The sequence below is a fragment of the Lagopus muta genome, chromosome 7, assembly GCF_023343835.1.
Source record: "Lagopus muta isolate bLagMut1 chromosome 7, bLagMut1 primary, whole genome shotgun sequence".
In the NCBI taxonomy this organism is placed as follows: domain Eukaryota; kingdom Metazoa; phylum Chordata; class Aves; order Galliformes; family Phasianidae; genus Lagopus; species Lagopus muta.
Genome location: NC_064439.1, coordinates 46,005,381 through 46,025,391, shown reverse-complemented (window position 1 = coordinate 46,025,391; position 20,011 = coordinate 46,005,381). Strand labels below are relative to the sequence as shown.

The window sequence follows — 20,011 nt, the reverse complement described above, 5'->3', positions numbered from 1 at the left end:
TCCACTTTTACTTGCAGTAAGCCTGAGAGGAAAGAAGGGACAGTTTATATATATATTAGTTAAACTGGCTACGCCGATGTTTTTCTGCAGCTTCTTCAACAGTGCACAGAGAGTCTTTGGGGGAGATTATGGTCAACTAAGAAGGAGGAGTGATCAGCAAAAGAAGATAAATTATAAATTGCAAAATGGGGTTCAGTAGGATGGATAAGTAATTCTGCAGCTTACCTGGAGCGATGCGTGTGTCCTGAGCAGAGCAGTGGGAGGAATCCAGGGCTTCAAACTGGCTGCAGCATTGGGTGCTTGGGCAAGCTGAGCTTTGTGGGAGCTTCTGTCCACTGCAGGCTTAGTAGGGAGCCTTGGAAATGCAGCTGGGCATGCCCTGAGCAAGTGAACAGCATCAGTGTGTGTGTGCCTCTTGCAAGCAGACACTTCTCAGCAATTTGCTGTGCAGTGAAACATCTAAGAGATCTGGCTGCAGAAAAATCTGCAATGATAGTTACGAAATGCTTGTCAGCAAACTCATCCCCCCAGCTTTTGGTTGCTGTCGTTCTGGGGTCTGTGCTCCCAGCAGTTCTGCTTTGAGGTTATAACGTGGGGTGTCTCCTTGCTCCTTGGCCATCGCAGCCCATGCTCCCCACACGATGGGTCCCTGCAGGCGAGCTCAGTCTGAGGCAGGGTGGGCTGGGCAGGAGGAGCGCTGCTCGTAGCAGAGCCAGACTGCAGGAGCTCCACTTGCAGCATTTCAGCAGCTGCTAATCCATTTACAGTACAGCTAATCAGATTGCTCTGTTCAGTACCACGGAGACTTGGAGCTCCGTGCTTGTAATGGAGCTGGCTGATGCGTATAAACTAGCTGGTGGATGAAATCCAGCCAGAGATTACAGCGGAAACACAGGCTTGTCTGCTGAAGCTCATAGCTGCTCTCTGTTTTGTAGCTCTTGATTACTTACGTTAACCCAGGATGCTTACTGAGGCAAGTTTTGAAGCCTGAAATTCAGTCTCTAAAACTGTTGTTGTTTTGGATGGTGGACAGGGTGTAGCAGGCTAGTTTTAGTTTGTATCTGAATGCATTGCCTCAAGAGCAAATTTCTGTGCAACTGTATCTGTTTCAGTTAACATTAACACCACCACATAGGGAAAATTGTAAAGAAGAGCAGAGAGATTGAATCTTTTTCTACTTACTTTCATGGGGTTGTGCATTATCACATTGAAGTAATTCCTTTAAGATACAAACCTAAGTAAAAGACTTGTGTTTCTAAGTACTGTAATGCAAGTAGTTGATCTGGAATTCTTGCTCCTGTCTCTTTGGAGCTATAAATGGGGGTAATTTTTATGGTGGGATTTGTAAATGTATTCATTTGGATTGTCATGACAGTGCTGCCTCCCAGATTCTTTAGGAAGGCTGGTTTACTGTTATTCATGAACAATTTAGCAAATAAACCTACCACAAATAAAATCCATTCCCCTTCCATACTGCAACAAAATTGCCATGCAAACCACATAGTTTTGAAACCTCATTTTAGTTCTCATGACTTTAGTAATGAAAACAAAATAATCCCAAGTTCATATTTTCCTTCCACCAACCCCCTCCCTGTAGCAAGATCTTCAAATTGACATAAAGGAAATATATCAATTCACTTTGATATCATGATACAAACTAGTACCAGGAGGGTGACTTGTTAATAAGCTTTAATTGGAGCAGTACAACCTTTGTGTATTTTAACAGGAGCTATGAAGAAGTGCTAAATGCATTTAGCAATACCAAAAATGTGATCTGAAAAATGAATGTTTATAGAACCTAACAGTGACAGTGACAGATATATATATATATACCTGGAAGATGATAGCTTCTTAAGCCCTCAGAAAGAAATGAATATTTTCAGATATTATATGTTAAGAGTATTTGAAGTATCCATCTAGGTGTTTATACCATCTCTGATACTGTGTTTTACTAAACTGTTCTGTTTTCTTCTAGGTGAATCTGGACTGGGAAAATCAACATTAATCAACTCATTATTCTTAACAGAATTATATTCCCCAGAGTATCCAGGCCCTTCACACAGAATTAAAAAGACTGTACAGGTATGTCTGGGGGGAAGACTGCAGCTTGAGTAAATTAACTTGCAATTTAGTGACATAAGGTGATGCAGTTGTCAGATAAGTACGTATGTTTTAAATAAGTGCAGCCACAGTGTTGAACCACTACTAAATACTCAGTGTATAGCCCAGCATACAGTAACTACACAGAACTTTCAGGCTATGAAACTTGTAGCCTTTTGAAGTGTGGGAGCCCTGAAGTACTTGGTGTGCTGCCTGTGCTTTAGAAGTATCATATGGCTTCAGTCCTGCTGGGAAGTGGAATGTTTTACTGTCAGTTAAGATACTGAGTATATATGTAGAAATACTTAAATGTGCACTAAAAAACTCCTTAAAGCAGGCTTTCAGAAACTGTATTATTAGGTCCTTCCACTTACTGCAAATCTTTTCTGTCAAACTACAGCAGTATTCTGCAACCTGTCTTCTTTGTGGTACATTTTCTACCAGTTAGAAGTTGTTATTCTGGACTAGGGTGAACCTGGCTGACTTTAAGCACTAGACTCTGTAGGCAAAGGATATATTCCTGCAAGTGCGTGTTACAACTAAAATGCTTAGTCACATTGAAAAAGCAGAACTTGATCTATTTGTTTTCTGTAATATTTTACTGCCATTAAGTATATTTTCTTCTCAAGAAGAGCAGCATGTTGTTCATGTTATAAAAAATAGTATTCAAAAACAAAACAACCTGATACTAAGAAATAACTGAATGCCTTCTTGGTGTCATGAGTAGGTTAGGAAATAATTGCTCTTCAGTCAGCTATTTGCTGCCTCCACAGTTGCACAAAGGAATAAGAGCAGACCAGCTCCACTCATTTCTCTTGATGTCTGTCAGACACTTAAGATTTTGGTGAAGACAGCTTATGATAAATCCAACTTAAAACACACCTCTGCCAAGTACCAGGTTATGGCTCACGACTGCTGCTGTTGTCCTTCACAGCTCCTCCAGCTGCAGAGTGTGATACTCGGATCACCTCAGCTGTGTCCAAAGTGGTTTTGTACTGACACAGCTGTCAAGAGGGGATTAGGAGGCCTTGTGTTGAGCTAGTAGGTACTTGGAACACTGAACAGAAATTCTAACATTGGATAGCACTATTCCAGTGCTGTGATCCACTGACCTTAGTATTTTGTGGGGATGTTTGTTTTTCCTTCTGGAGCTTTGGGTGTTTTTAAGTTATTTTTTTCCCCTTTTTATCCTGTTTCAGGACACTAGATGATAACCAGGAAAAACTTGCTTGTGCTCATACTACAGAAAGTTAAATGAAATTGCTTGCCAGCTAGCTCAACTTCCAAGTCTCAAAAACTAACATAAAATGTGTTTGTTACAGAATGTTGTTTGTTTATTTTTGTTTGGAGGGTAGCTTTTGAACATCTGGAGGTGAACAGTATGTTTCTCTAAGCTTTGGCCATGTCTGTCAAAGTATTTGACAAAATCACAGTACCAAAACGGGCAGTGGGCCTGCTTCCTATTAGGAGCATTAGAGCACTAAGAAAAGCTGAGCTGACTGAACCTGGTTTAAAGAACTGTTAAGTCGTATGGAAAAGGTGTGCCAATAGTTTAGCTCTAATAAAACAAACTCATTAATGAGCTGTAATGAGGCTCAGTAAATGCTGGAAGACTGCATAGGACGATATTTCTTATTGGAGGAAAAGCTTGGTGTGACTATTATTGTTGATTTGGCATTGGTAGCTGAAGCTAAACCGATTCAGATTATGTTCACAGACATGCGTTATTTTAAGTAATTTAAGGCTGAGTTGGCATCCTGTCACTGGAAGATTTTTATAACTGGGAAAAACAAGAAAAATTTACATTCAAACTTAAAAACAAGCAAGTGAATAACAAAACAGCTTTCACAGGTAACTCACTCCATCCCTGACTAATGATGGATCAGCGTAAGAACAACTAAAAACTGTTCACGTGGAGTTTCTGCACTCTCAGTTAGGTGTTTTCATGTGCTAAATAGCAAAATTAGATGATCCAATCATCCTGAACTGTTGTGTTCTTCAAAGACAGAAATCTCTTATTTCAGTTTTTAAGTGAGAATAAAAATTTGCCACTACAATTTTGGAAACTGTGTGTTTGTATGTGATTTCAAGCAAATAACAAATCAAAGAGGGAGTAACAAAACCTGGTGCTTGGATCTATGGGATTTGTACTCTTGGCTATGTAAGCATTTTTAGGCTGAATATCAGAATGCTAAGGTTTTGGAGGGTGGAGATAAGACATAACGTGAGAGCAGCCTAAACCCTCAGTGGTAATAATTCCCTGCTCTGATACAATGGGAGTCACTGATCAGAAAGCAAGCAGTGGTCTCACTCAAATAATTGCTTACTGTAGCTTTCCAGCATTCCCCAAACAACAGTGGCTTTACGTGGTTTCGTGAGGCACATCCTCTGTGTTCCTTTCATGGAAAACACAGAAAAACCAGCAGATAACAGTAAATGGCTTGATGTCAGATGGATGCAAAGTCCTGTTTAATCCGTTAAAACAGCCAAGCTGTAACGTGCTCGGTGTCACAGAGTTCTGTGTAGCACTGCAGGATTGACCAGCGTGACCCAGTTAACCAGAGTGCATGGGAAAATGGCCGTTTGGAGGAGGGTTTTTATTAAAAGCTTCAAATTCCAGGGCTTGAACTAATGTTTTCCATGAATCCCTTGGGAATACTTGTAAAACCAGATGATAGGATACAGTTGGATGCTTAACTATGAATGACACTGGTTTACAGGGATTTTTTGGATCTTTTCCAGATGTTGCTGCTTTTCTTTGCCTTTGACCATCTATGGCCACATCCATGTAAATTACAAAAGAAATGCAACTTTCCAGAGGCTGTAGGGCAGGGTTTTTTTTGCCTACTGTCCCTTACCAGCTGTCTCTACCACTTACAGTGTGTGGTGGGCATGGGCTGACTGTCCACAGCGTGCTCACAAACAATTAGATTGACCAAGCTTCTTATTCAGCAGGTATTTGAAAATGCCTTGCTATTGCAGCAGGGTTTACAGGAATTGATGAAAAGTAAGAATTTCAATCCTTACCACCAAGTAAGATGTTAGCATTGTCAGCAGAGGTTCAGTTACAAAGGCAGGCATTTGTCAGAAGGTGACTTCAGAAATTGAGCTGCAGTCAGAGAGAAATGTTTGGTGTGGCATTTCTAAGGAACTCCTGACCTTCCTTTTTCTTGGTTATAAACACACATTCAAGATTATTCGTTATTAATTGCTTTTCCTGTAAAAGCATTCCACTATGAGAGCTTAAGAATTTAATGACTCTTACTGGGAATTTTTTTGCTGAAGAATAAAGTTGATACCTTGTAGTGTTTGGCAAGAGTACAGTTCTTAATGTTATCATCTGCAGTATTTAGAAAATATAATGGCTTTCTTATACTTGCAGAGAGCTTGGTTGTAGGAACGTTGTGTGTTTACTGTAGGCAAGATAGCAAAAAGAATTCAAGGAATCAGAAGTTAATCTTCTGCATGCTAAAGCTTGTGAGTAGTAAACTCTTGGCTGAGTTGACTGTGTGCCTGGGGATTACTGCCTTGAGTTCTGGCGTAGTTGTGTACAAGAAAATTTCTCTATGGAGTTCTCGAGGGGGAAAAAAAATCTACTCACCACAATTAAAACTTCACAGTTTAGAATGTTGCACGAATTTGCAGATTCTCTGTGCTTTACATTGAACACTTTTGGAACGGTGGAAGTTGTGCAGTTAGTGGAAGGATGGCTGGGTGGTGTCCAGGTTGGATGTGGGTGGGTTTTAGTGTGTTTGGTTTGTTGGCTTTTTTTTTTGTTTGTTTGTTTGTTTTTAACTTTGTTTTAAACTTCCTTAACTTTGCAGTTAGGCATGCTCAAGAAGGAGAACATGGGTGGCCTTGAAGTCCACTCCAACCCAGATTCTCCTATAACTCATCATCCAGATAATTCCAGCGCTGAGAAGATGCCTTACTGATTTTGTTTATTGTTTTGCCTTTTTGTTGGGGGAGGAATCTGCTCATGGTGACTGCATGCTGCAGACAGCCAGGGCATTGCTGAATTTCTTTCTTCAGACCTAGGGGCAAAATGGATTGATCTGGCTTGGATAGGATAACTACTGATAAGTAAGGGGGGAGAAATGGCTTGCTACATACTTAGAGGTTAAATATGGAGCTGCAACTTCTTTGAAGTTGTTGTTGTTTTCTGTGCTTCTGTATATTCTTAATTATGAGTGTTTTACTTATGCAAGAGGTATTTAGTTTGACTTTCTGCGGAGTGATCATTTGTCTTACAGCTTTAGGTTAAATCACACAGGCAATGATTGCAAAGTGCTTGCAACAATTTTCAGGGGTGTGTGTGTGTGTGTGGACCAGCCTGTTTCACCTGCACAAATAGCTGTGTGCAAGCTCTTCAGTATCACTGGGAGGATCTATTGAGTCTTGAGCAGGTCAAGGGGCTCTCCAAAAAGGACTTTCCATCCAAGTTTCTACTCTGACAGCTCATTGCTGTTCTTGCAGGTAGTTACACAGAGCTGAATTTTCTTTCTGAAGTTGATGATCAAGAGGCTTAAGCAGCATATTAAGCAATGCTGTGGCATAAATGTCTTGTGTGCAGTCACTTGCTATTAAGAGCAATAAATGGAGTGGTTGATTTATTAAATCTATACCTGGAAAGCAGCTTCGGGACAATTTCTATTGAATTACTAATAGTATCAGGGAAAGCATGATTAAATATGCGAGCAGTTCAAAAGACCAAGATACTACTGTGAGTTTGTCATTTCTTACTGTTGTGGATCAGACTGACAGGTAGGACAGTGATTATAGCACAGTTTTTTCACCAAATGCTGTTTTATTGCTGGATACACCTGATGCTGGCATTGTCAGTAATTACTGAGATATTACTACATCATGTGAAGGGAAAAAAAAGAGGAAAAAATGGACTTGGTAGTCATTGTGCTGTTCAGCCTGAACTATTCTGACCAGCTTCCTGCAAGCTCACAGAGCTGTGCTGCATATGGATGGTCACAGCTTTAGCAGGCATTCCCACACCCAGGTGTTGCATCAGATCTTGTGCTGTGGCGGTTGTCTTGTTGAGTCAGATTTCCATCAGTGACCTGAGCTACCAGAAAACCAATCCAGGATGATCACGTGAGTCGTGGTGCAGCAGACTGCAGCTGGATTGTGTTCTCTTCCAGTCTTGCTGCCTTTATACCAGGAAACAGTCACTTTCTTGGATGCTTTTCGCAGCATTATGCTGGGTGAACACAAATGAGCGCGCTCTTAAGGGATGAACTGAACTAGACATGTAACATTTCAGATGGTTGGGGCAGGTGGTGGGACTAAGCTCTAAAAAGCTGTTTTCTTTAAAATATCCGAAGTTAGCAATTTCATTGAGGTTGATGCGTGGTTTGTGAGAATGTCTGGATATCTCAGAATATCTTTATGCTGACATCAGCTTAGGGTTTTTCCTGTTTTTAAAGGAGATAAAACGTCAGGCTATCTAATATACTAAACAGGTTCTTTTATTATGGACTTCTAAAATTTAAATCATGATCCATTTTGATGTACAAATCATTGATTACCAATGAAATTGGGGTTTTATAAGCAAAGCAAGTTGCCCAGAGGCAGAAAGATTGGCAGCTTTTTGTTGGGTTTCTTACTCACTGAGTGCTTTTCCCTTTTGTTTAAACTGGTGACTATATTGTGAAGCATTTAACCTGATTCTTTTTACAGGTGGAGCAGTCAAAAGTTTTAATCAAAGAAGGTGGTGTTCAGTTACTACTTACAATAGTTGACACACCAGGATTTGGAGATGCTGTGGATAATAGTAATTGGTAAGAAGACATTCTTTGTTCTCCCACAGTAATATGGGATTATCTTTTTTTCCTACGTGTGTGATACAATACCTTGTGAGTTTAAGTGCGTGCCTAGATCTTCAGTTAAAAAACTAATGTATTTGAACTTGCCTGTGCTTTGTCATTAACTGGAAACTTTGCTGTAGTTTTCATTACCATTATAACTTGATGGAAATGCTATCAGTTTGTCTCTTAATGCCTTTAAGTGGACAGAACATTTAGCTTTTTATCAGCACTTCCAGTATGCTGAACCTATTTATATGCTCTTACAAGATTGGACCATCAAAGCACTTCCTTTGGTTACTCTTCTAAGCATTCTATTTAATGCTATTATGATGAAGGTAATTGTGTTTGTAAGGGTTTTCCAGTGAACTGATATATTCAGTCTTCAGGCCTTTGTGTAACTCAATTGTATGCTTAGAAGCTGTTTGCATAAAACATGCTGTGTTGATTTCATTCATTAAAAAAAAAAAAAGCCAACTAATTCTTAGCAAAGTCAGAGTTTTTACCTAAATGATGTAACTTACAGGTTTTTATTCATGTCACCTCTGCAGTTGGCAGCCTGTTATTGACTACATTGACAGTAAATTTGAGGACTACCTGAATGCAGAATCTCGTGTGAACAGACGTCAGATGCCAGATAATAGAGTTCAGTGCTGTTTATACTTCATTGCTCCTTCAGGACATGGGTTAGTATTATATATATTAAGTTTTCTATATCTGTCTGTATCTCAGATAAACACTCAAATTTGACATTTTTACTTAGGAACTTTTCCTAAATGTCCTGCAGACCGTGCCTTACTGCAAGGATGAGCTTACTTTGGCTTGCTGAGCATCAGCAAGCTTTGCAGGTGGTAAGATAGAACACCAGAAAACGTGGCTGCACATCAGTTGCATAACAAGAAAAAGTAGTATTGGAACAATTAAAAATACAGAAGTGCTCAAAAATACTAAAGCTACTTTTAGGTCTGTGTCACTTGCTACATACAATAATACATTTCAGCTGTAAAAGCTGGCTCACACTTTAAGCAACAGAGTTTTTTCTTCCCTCTTTTCTTCCCTCCTTCTATCTGATGTTATTGATAAATTGAAGATGGAGAGTTTCTGGCATCCTTGTAAGCATACACCTTGGGAGTAATCCTTTGTCTAGTGACAATTCTAATATTGGCATTTTAGGTATTTTTCAGTTATTGTGCAGTGTTCCACCTCTTCTTGCTTTTTAACTTGATCAGACTTCTATCTAGTGGTAGAAAGAGAGAACTGCATTTTCAAAGTCTATTAGATGCAGACTTTGAGTTTGGCTGCTTAGCATTTGATCATATATTACAACTGATTAATGTTGTCAGAGGCTCTTAAAGTAGCACCTTCAAAACCAGGAGGAGCAGAAAAGTAGGGTATTTTGTTGCATGGATCAAAAGTAGTAAAGTTTTGCGAAGGAAGTGACAGAAGAAGTTCTGAGGAATATTTCTCTGGCAGTGAAAAAAGGCTGTTTTTTTTTGTGTAGGGTTACCTTAAACATTTTTTCACCAACATGCATGTTTGTTATGTCAGTTTTACTCTATGTATGTTTCAATTTTAAATGCAAATATTTGAGTGTGAGGCAGATAATGCTTCATTAGTCGGGCCAAACTAAAATTTCATGTTAATAAAAGGGAGAATAAGCCTTCTTTTTTGTTAATCAATTTTTTGAATATAGATTTGAGATTCTTAAAAACAAAAGTCTTTTTTTCTCCCAGCTTTTATCTGTTGAAGGCTTTTAAATCCATCACTGGTACAAATTGTTTGCACGGGAGAATTCAGATAAATCAAGTTTTAGTTTTGACTGTTAGTGTAGAAGCTGGTAAAATGTTCCTTATAGTGATACTGTATGTTGTTCTTGAAAAAAGTTCAATGTTGAGTTAGGTTTACCTTGTGTCTTTCAATTTTAGACGTGAGTGATTGGAGTTGTTCTGTAATTAAGGAAATTAATGGAGCACAGAGAGAATCGGTGCTTCCGTTAGCATTAATTTCCTCTTTCATACTGCTCTCTTCTCTGAAAGGACATTACTCACTTCCTACCTGGCTTTTGTGGTGGTGCAGTCTTCCATTGTGCTTCCTGTGAAGACAGCAGCCCATACAACTCCTCAAACAAATACTTGTCACCTTTGTGCACGTGTCTGTTCACAGTGAAATAAAGCATTTGTAGGTGAACTTGCTTTTGTTTGTCCTAATGACTTAATACCTTTGTAAAAAGCAGGCTTGCTACAACTTCTGTATGCAACTTCTGGTCCTTCCATTTAATGTGTTTCACTGTTGGTAGCTGATCTCCACACAAACATCTGAGCTAACAAGTTAGGTGGCATGGGAAGGAGGAGAGAAAGAAGAGGCTGGTAGATGGGGGTTGAATTGCAGCCTCTTCCTGCACTTCTAGGATCTTCACATGAAGTCTCCATGTCTGAGTCTCAAGTGCTGCAGTTGGAACTACTCTGCTTGGATGGCTGCCCGTTGGCATGGTGTTGGCTTTGGTAGCTGTTTGAGATGAGGGGAGGGAAAGCATATTTGGCTGAATAGATAGTCACACCAGTGCTTTCAAACTCAACATCCATTAGTGCTGGTGCTTGAAAAGAAGCATGCTGAGAAGCTGAGAGATTCAGTGGCAAGTAGAAGATGTAAAAGTGAAATGAAATACGCTTCCTTTGGCTTTTTCTTTATTCATTTATATATGTGTATATGTGATTTGGAGGAGAAGTTAAACTTGAATACCAATTGAATCTGTTGCTAATCCTAATTTCTTTAATATGAGAAATAATCTTGTTAAATCCTTTAAGTGAATCCTTTAAGCCTGACTAAACTTGCTATAATTCTAAGGCATTAATACATTGAAACCTGTGGCTTTACTTTAGCAAGCAGGAAATGTTGACCATTTTGACCTGCACTGGTGTTACTTTTGTAACCATATGGTGGATGTTTAGTTTAAGGTGCTATCACCAGCTTTGATAACACTGTTGTTAAACACAGTACTTTGGAGATGAGATGCTTCTACTTTGATTGCACATAGGCAATTCTAACTGTCTTCAACACCACAATATTAAAAAACAACTCGTGAGCTTTGCAACCTTAGTAGGAGAGTTTTTATCACATGCTGAAGTTAGTGTAATTTCCTCTAGCAGAAGTCTCTGTAACTATTAGCTGATGACTAGCTTCTCTAACACTGTACAACAGTGGGGGATTTCCTATTGCAATTACAGGTAGTCTTTTGAAATTCAAGCATCTGTCACTTATAAATCAGTGCTTTAAGAATAGCTGTCAAGACAAATCTCAAATAATTAGTATGTTCTAGTTTAAAGCCTTGCAATTTATATTCATTAATGCTGTCTTACAGACTTAAGCCTTTGGATATAGAGTTTATGAAGCGCCTGCATGAAAAAGTGAATATCATTCCACTTATTGCCAAAGCAGACACACTTACACCTGAGGAATGCCAACAGTTTAAAAAACAGGTGAGCTGAAAGATTAATATTTACAATGTGGGATAAGTTAGTAACCTGGTCCTTATGGAAACGGCAAGATTTAACTTCTTACATACAAGGTTCAAACCCTGGAGCAGTGACTTGAGACAGCAAAGCTGAGTAATTTATATCTCTAGATTTAATTGTATTTCTTGGTGAAATAATCTTGTTTCTGTCCTCGGGGGAAGATTCTATGATTTAAGTGTAACGTGATTCTTGACAGGTGAAGTATATCACTGCTGAGATAAAAATCAGTAAGGGAGGAAGGGCCAGGGAGGAAGGGCTTTTGAAGCTTTAGGTGCCCAATAGAAGTTTAAAAAAAAAAGAAAAGGAAAAAAAAAAAAGGCAAAAAAATGCAAAAAAATAATAATCCCCCAAAGCTTGTACACAAACAACCCAATACTTAAAATATTACATTATTGCTATTAACATGTCAACGTGAAAGTGAATGCTATAGATCTATTAAAGTTGCATCAGGCAGTAGATGAGAAAAAGTATACCTGCCAGTCAGTCTTGTCTGTAGCAATACTTTTTAAAGATGATAACTGCTGCATTGATACAATTGACATTGTTGCTTTGCATTTTTACTAATTTGGTGGTAGTGCTTCCAATTGGCTTACTTCAACTATGGGATCAGAACACTTAATCTTCCCTATATTGTACAAGGAGGACAAGGAGGACACAGAACATGATTGAACAAGACCTTAGGTTGGTTTCATCAAACTGTGTCCAGTTGTAGTTTTAAAAGTAACAGGTTCTTCAAAACGTTGATAGTAAGAGAGATGCCCCATGTAAAATTCTTGATACAAGACTGAATATGAGAAGACATTTCCTGCCTTGGAGAAGCTTAGTCAAGGTGCTGTAGACAGTTTTGGTTTCTTCTCACGTGTTTTCCTTTGGATGTAACCCCATATAATGTAGAATGCAGCATATTTCTTACTACATGCACAGTTTTATCAATGAGCTGATGTTAATTAGGGCAGACTTTCCAAAATGAAATTGAAAATAAGTCCTTGACTGAACTAGAAACTGATATTCTCTGAGATTGCTAAGCTGTGAATCAGAAACATTCTCCAAAACCATGTAGCTGAAAGCTGAATGGTCAAATATTTTTCCATCTAAAATTCTGTAGAACTAATCAGCTTGTTTCTAAAATTATGCTTCAGATAAATTGGGCACCAAAACAGTGCAGCCTCATTTTTGATGGTGCCATCGGTTATTCTTACGTTTTCATTAGTGCTTGCAAATGTTTTCAGTACATCTTGCTGCTAGAATCAAACTATCAACTAAACTGGGCCATCTTACTTCTAGCAAGCGATGCTTGAGTGAGCTAGGAACAGAAAGCCATAGGTGTGGGAATTCAAAGGGCTAAAGTATGCCTACAGATTTATTGTTATTCTTTTGGGTTTGGGTTTTTTTGGTAGGTTGCCCAATTCCTACACCAACCTGAAAATTTCAGCTATATTAGTTTTTGCATTTGCACATATATCAATATAAATCTCCTAGTTTGTTTCTGCTACCTCGCTCTGATGGACAGTATTCCATTAGCTGTGCAATCTCCAGTGCTAAGCTGTGTTCTCCTGCCAAAGAAGTGATGGTCATGCTAATAATCCCTTGGAGTAGCCTCGTGGTGTTAAACCTGTGCAAGTGTCATGATGTTAACTTAAGTAAAAAAGGTCTTGCAGTCAAACAGAAAGAGGGAGAATCAGCTGGCAGCAAGAAATAAATTATTTTAAAAGTGTGACTTCCTCAAACAAATAATGTTTTTGGTTTTCAGATAATGAAAGAAATCCAAGAACACAAAATTAAAATATATGAATTTCCAGAAACAGATGATGAAGAAGAAAACAAGATTGTTAAAAAGATAAAGGTAAGAAATTCTTTTTTCAAAGACTGCTGTCCTTTTCTCTCTGGAATGAGGATGGAGAATGAAAAGCTCTGTCCTTAGCAAGGAGCCCACCGAATTTTTTAGAGGATGGAAAAGAAAGATGTATGGCTGTTCTGAGAATTGCTGCTTTCCACCTGAGGGAATGAAATTCTTCTCAGAGATTGCTTAAGCCCTTTCACGAGTGAAATTCCTAATGAGAACACTAGATCACATTCTCATTAATTAACTTTTAAAGATCACTTGCTTTTTATTTATTCCATCCCTCTTTGACTTTTATCCACCTGCCACATTCTGACACATTCTGCTTAGTAAGAAGCAAGGATCCTCTTTCAGAAAGGTGTGCAGTGGCATGAAGTGTGGGCATTACACTTACTAGAAGTGTTGTCTGACTAATTGATCTTCTGAAACTTTAATGGAGATGAATGACTAAAGACAATCCATAGTGCCCTCAGGCTGTTGAAAGACTTCTTGTTTACTTGTGTTTTTTGGTTTGTTCTTGTATGTTGGGAGTCCATCTTGCAGCTGTTCCTTCTTTTTGCTCTTTAGCAGCCTGTAGTTTTTACATCCTTTGTTATTGTGGGAGTTGCCTAAGACAAATAAAACACAAGTAGCACAAATTAAAGCTATTCTGGGACTAAGATATGCTGGCCTGAAGGAGAAGAGGAAGAATAAAAGCAAGACTGAAAGCCTCGAATACTTGATCTTTGTATGCTGTTCCTTTCAGCTGTTTGAAGCTGCTCTTGGCTACTTCGCTTGTTACACTTGAGAGATTTTTTGATTCAGCTGAAAACCAGAACTTGAAGCAGTTCTTTGGCAAATCTTAGAAAACTGAGTAGAACAATCCAGTCTGAGTAGTAATCATTGTAGCCAGTGGCAGTAGGAGTTGATAAATAATTACTGTGCAAGAAGATTAAATAGTCTGTTTAGCTTACCAAATGACAGCAGTATTTCTTAGCCAGATTTACAGAATGTGTCAGTCTGCAGATTTCAAAGGAGTGTGCATGTGTATAAAAAGTGTAACAAACTACTTGGAGGTTAGGAATGTTCATGTGGTCTGGGCAAACTGCATTGCTGTGTCACAACACTGAACTGCCTTATGTCTACTTTATACACGATCACGCTTTTGCTATCTGCATTAGAAATGTTGAATTACTTCTCTTAAAGCAGTGCTTTCTGTTGTAGGACCGTTTACCTCTGGCTGTGGTAGGTAGTAATACAATCATTGAAGTCAATGGCAAGAGAGTTAGAGGAAGACAGTACCCATGGGGTGTTGCAGAAGGTAAGGCTTTCTTGCAGTTTGTAGCCAGCTGAAGCATATTAGGACATTAGCTTTTGTTTGGAATGCTTAACTTAATGTGTTTTTGAATATACTATTTTTTGTTGTTCTGACAGGAACGAGATAGAGGTTCAGCAACACATAATTTTGCAAGCAGAATCTTGTTGAAGTTTCATTGAGGAACTGTAAACCTTTAACTTACTGCAGTTCCTACGTAAGATGAGGCTTAAAATAAGTCTTCTCTAGTATCCTTATTTTAATTTCTTTTATATGAAATATATTCATTTCTTGAATTCTACTTTCCAGGATGTTCATATTATAAATGTTAATGTGATGTGCTTGACTAGCATAAATTCAACTTAAAGTTTCTGGACAGATGTTTTTTCTTAAAATGTTTGCCTCTTAATTGCTGAGGCATAATGGCAGGAAGGTACTTAGTATTGAATTGAGTAGTTTTTATAGTTCCCTTTTTTGTGTTTATTTAAAATTCAGCTACTCTAGAAAATAAGTTTTTAAGATGATGGCTTGTTCTTTTGGCAACCATTACTTGTATTTTAACTCTGTTCACCTGTTTGAAATGACACGTGGAAAATAAAGCTTGCACCAAGCCATATAGTGAAATAAAGGTTATAAACTTGTGTTGTTCTCCTTGATGGTATGATGTCTGCATTTTTTTTTCTTTGTAGTGTGCATGTACTGAATAAAGAGAAGGTTTTTCTCACATTTTTTACCTTCAAAGGACTATAAATTCAATGCAGTGTAAAACAGCAAAGAAACCAAGCACAGTATGGACCAGTACTTTAAAGAGCAATGCTGTAGCTCTTTGAAGTGCATGTCTGGCAGGAAATGAGGTTTGGCACAAAGTAAAAACCAGCTGCACCAGAATGGATCAAGCTTTATTTTAAGGCTCTTGCGTTAGTGTTTTGAAATGTACAAAATGGTGCAGCTCTTCTTTATTTTAAAACAAACGTCAGAAATGTTTCAAACTCAAGTGATTGTATGATTTTTTTGAAAGGGAACAACTGCAGCTTAACTAAAAGGACTTAAATTCCTTTGCAAAATTGAGCGTGCTGCCTTCCTTTGCTTATTTGGTGAACAACAAAACTACATGAAAATTCAGATGAAGACTTTGCATCTCCTTTGTGGTGTTGGAGGGAAAAAATGCCTTCATAAAGTCTGCCTTATTCAAGATTTTGAACATAGCTGGATCTAGGCTGAGGTCTTCAGTTAATGTCTGATCCTTAATCACAGCTGTGCTGACAGGGCCTTCAAAGGATCATAAAGATGGTGAAAGTGACAAAACTGTGTTTCTGCTGTGGTCGTATGGCTTCAGGGAACACAAGAACTCGGCTGGCAGGATGCACTGATACAAGTTATGCTGCTAATGCTCTCCTGCTGGTATCACGCATACTGTGCAAGTGAAAAAAGGCTGGAGGAAATCTGTTGTTGGAATGAATTTAGAAGGTGGATGATATCTAAAAAGCCTTACTCTGAGAAAGGCACATTTTTTGGTTGGAGTCTTAACAAAAATTCATCTCTTTCCGCAGTTGAAAATGGGGAACACTGTGACTTCACAATTCTGAGGAACATGTTGATAAGGTAAGCAACTTCTGGGTAACATTACATTTTCTAAGATGTGTAACAAGTTGGAAATTTGTGTGTCAGAGGAAAAAAGGATTTGAAGTAGTGAATTCATATTTAAGTGTAAGCTTTTATTCAGGTTTGGTAAGAGCTTGTTTAACCGCATGTGTAGTAAGTGATGCTAGTGGGTTGCTGTTTTGTTTTTAAGTAATCCTCTCTCCCTGATTATTTGTTCTTCAGTTGTGATACACCATATAAATCCAAGTTGTCTGTTAGTCTTGATGTGTACTTATTTGCAGGCATCTTTTAATTTCCAAAGCAAGATTCCTGTGCTTCTTGGTGTTAGGTGCTGAGAGGCTTTTCTTCCTATATTCACAGTGGTTCAGTAAGTTCATCTGCTGTAACAATGGCTGATTTCACTTTTAAGCTTCACTGTTGTCCGGAGTGATGATGGGAAAATACTAGAGGAAGCTCATGCTTGTGTTGATGTTGAACTTTACATTTATCTTTTGCACACTTGAAAGATAGAAGCTCGGAAATTTTGGCTGGTTTCTTGCCTGCCATAGTCATGAGTACCTACATACAAGTAATGTCCAGCTTTCTTATTTATTCTTCATATACTTGCAAGTTTATTCTCAGAACTCTCATTTTCCTCACTTAACGTTTGGAATAACGTCAAGCAAAATTGAGATAGCTCAGTGGAAAATAACCTGATGTTTCTGTGACTTTGCTGTCTGGGCAGCTCTAATTTAAATGGATGAATGATGACATTGTGGGATATGGGACATTAATGGAGGAATATTAGCTTGAGTCCATCTGTAAAGTGAACATGTAATATTGTTTCAGGTAGTATTTAGTGTTTATGCACTAAGCTGATGAATTTCACTTATTGACAGAACTCATATGCAGGACCTGAAGGATGTCACTAACAATGTACATTACGAGAACTACAGAAGCAGAAAGCTGGCAGCTGTTACATACAACGGTGTTGACAACAATAAAAATAAAGGGCAGCTAACGAAGTAAGTTCTTGTTACAGTTGTATTGCTCTTTCATCTGTTTGCTCTTCTTTTTGTTGTTGGCTTTGTTGTGGGAGTTTTTATTTTGCTTTTTTGTTCTTCAGCCAGTTGCCTTTTAGTTGCGCCCTGCTCTGAGCACTGCACTTCTGGCTTACCTCATTATTTGGTTTTGTTCTGTTCACTAAGATCTGTGCTAGTCTAACTGAATAGGTTAAAACAACCATGAATTTTAGTTGGAATTAGCTCTGAAGAGGAAACATTTTTAGTGCTTCTGGTTGTAAGTTACATGTCACTGGTGCATAATGGAAAGTTTGACTGCCTTATTGTTTCTGGTTTTGGTTCTATACTACCTTGGGCATTATTGGCTCTTAGGAATGCTGCATCATCAATAGGGGGAATGCTTCTGAGACAGGACTGAGTTAATGCTTTGCTTAGAAACTTCAGTTTAAAAACTGTGGTTGTTGACATTAGATGACACTGTTGCTGTTTTGTTTCTTTTTGAATGGCAGCCCTGGCTGCTTCCAGGGGTGCTTATCATGATGGTGAAATTATTGCAACATCTTTTATCTTTGGTGGGAGTAAAGTTGCAGTGCAGGGGATGGTGGTCGTTGCTTTCAAACCCTCATTTTGATTGCCCCTGACAGCAAGTTGTTTGCCAACCTGATGAAATCACTGGAAGATACAAAAGCAAGCTTTCTTGTATTCCTCACATACAAGGCTTTTTGAAGATAGCCACATTTTTAAGGATAAGCATTTTCTCAGTTCTACGTGTATCAACAATAATTAATGATTAAATTATTACTAATGAGTGATGCTCTTCTTTCCTGTGACTTATTTAGACACAAATTTCTCAACCAAATTACAGGATGCTCTCCTGTTCAGCCCGTGATATGCTAAGTTACAGCTGCTTTTCCTGAAAGGAAGAAAGAAAAGCTACCCACCATTAACATGAAAAATGCTGTTATTTTTATCTATGTGAATGCTTCGAAGCCATTCTTTCAGTGAAGCACTTTCTACTTGACAGTATGTTCATGCTTTGAAAGTACTGGGAGAGAATGATTTAAGTGGGCACAGTGTAGTTGCATGTAGAATGAGAGAAAATGAGGCTTCCTTGCTTAGCATTAACAAAAATAGGATGGAATATGTCACTTAAACCAACTGTTCAAGAAAATGTGCTGAAATTCAGGTAAAGTTTGTTGTGAAGTCAAATGTTAGAGTAGTCCATAACACAGTGGTAACTGCCATCCATAACACACTTCTCACTGCCATCTTAGTACTGATTTGCAGCTCAAAGCTTCTGGAGATGTGTAGCAAGCGTGCTAGAATTTTCTCAAGCTATTCATAGCATTGCAGTGTTAGGGCTGAGAGGGGAGCAGCTCTCAGAACTGAAATTACTACATGAGGTAGTTGTGGAAAGCACTGGGGCGGATGTAAGGCAGCTTGCACGTTTCAGAACAGAGTAGTGCAGCAGGGAAGGAAACACACTTGAGTGCAAGAACTGGAGCCTGCTTTCTCTCCATGAGCTGATCGTGTGTTAATGACAGTACAGAATAAAAAGTTCTTCACTTCCTCAGGATCTATCTAACTTGCTGTTATTACACTTCTTTTTTTCTGTTTGCTATCACTGTACTGAAAAGGGGAACATCTTCAATTGCAGTTTTGGATATCAGAGAAAATTGTTTTGATTTTCTTTTTTATATGGTGTTTAGTAGCATTTTGTCTCCTTTTCCCAATCTCAGTAGCTTGTTCAGATTTAGAAAAGTCTTGACTTTGGTAAGAATGTTTGCCATTTCTTGTGTTTTGTGCCTGCTTCTATTTTTGTTAGCCTGTACCTATGAGCTTTGGCTGTTGCTCATATCTGAGGTATCATATGTTTTTATTCCCCTACTGTGAATATGAGATACATTTCTGCATGAATACCTATTCCAAACAGTTTCAAAACTATTTGCATTGTCCATCTTTGCCAATCAGTTACCGAGGTCATGGCTGTACCTTTTTATTTCACTGGAGTTCATACTCCAAATATCTGGAACTACTCTGCTTTAGAAGCATGCTTAGTTGCAGTCTCAATCACTGTGCTGTCCCACCAAAATCTTTACAGTTATAAGTGCCTTTTGAAGCCAGTTTTCTCACTGGGAACATTGTGGCACTGAATCTCTGAGGTGAACAGATACAACTGGCACATTTAGCCGTTGGCTTTGGGGTTTGTTTTTCTTTTCCTTCAATGAATAATTTATCAGGTAGATTAATCCATCTGGTAGACAGCAAAGTCTTGCAAACTGTAATGGGCATTTTGAACCTTTCATTAGAGATTTTCTTCAAACTCTGGGTGACTTTTTAAAAGTACCATGAGTGCACATAGTGGTTATGAAGTAGCTGATGCTATTCTTCTCTTGCTGCCTTATCCACATGTTTAATTACCATCCTTTTTTTCTTTTAAGCTTTAATGTGCTTCTTTTGGCATTGATTTGCTTTCGTACATTTGAATCTATGATATTGATACAGCACAAAGAAAACTTTCCTGGTAACCATGTGTGTCTTTCTGGAAATTAATGACAAGGAGGAGGAGCAAATATTAATGCTTCATCTATGTGTCCCTGAGGAATGCTGTGTGTTTGCTTGCTTTTTGAAAGATCTGCCTGCCTCTAAATGGAGTAATACTTAACTTGCTCTCTGGAAATCTGATTCTTTAATGAGAGACAGATCCTGTGTCTCTATCTGAGGATGGAGACTGGCTCTGCTGCTGTCTGGCTGTATTACAAGCATCCTGTTAAACACAGATACAAGCTCTGGCTCTGGAAACTCCTGTGCTGCTGTCCCTTTTGTAAACTGTGGGAGTGTATGTA

At 38.5% G+C, this 20,011-nt stretch overlaps 1 protein-coding gene across 2 annotated transcripts in view; it reads left to right on the top strand.

Annotated features, from left to right (window-relative positions):
* The window catches only part of SEPTIN7 (septin 7), a 57,569-nt gene that overhangs the window by 29,985 nt on the left and 7,573 nt on the right, over positions 1–20,011 (top strand). For both annotated transcript variants that reach the window (XM_048950344.1, XM_048950343.1), the window contains exons 2-9: positions 1,976–2,082; positions 7,792–7,892; positions 8,468–8,602; positions 11,275–11,392; positions 13,179–13,271; positions 14,472–14,568; positions 16,113–16,164; positions 17,043–17,168. In XM_048950344.1, the coding sequence (XP_048806301.1) occupies positions 1,976–2,082; positions 7,792–7,892; positions 8,468–8,602; positions 11,275–11,392; positions 13,179–13,271; positions 14,472–14,568; positions 16,113–16,164; positions 17,043–17,168 (829 nt within the window). The remainder of the gene's footprint in view (positions 1–1,975; positions 2,083–7,791; positions 7,893–8,467; positions 8,603–11,274; positions 11,393–13,178; positions 13,272–14,471; positions 14,569–16,112; positions 16,165–17,042; positions 17,169–20,011) is intronic.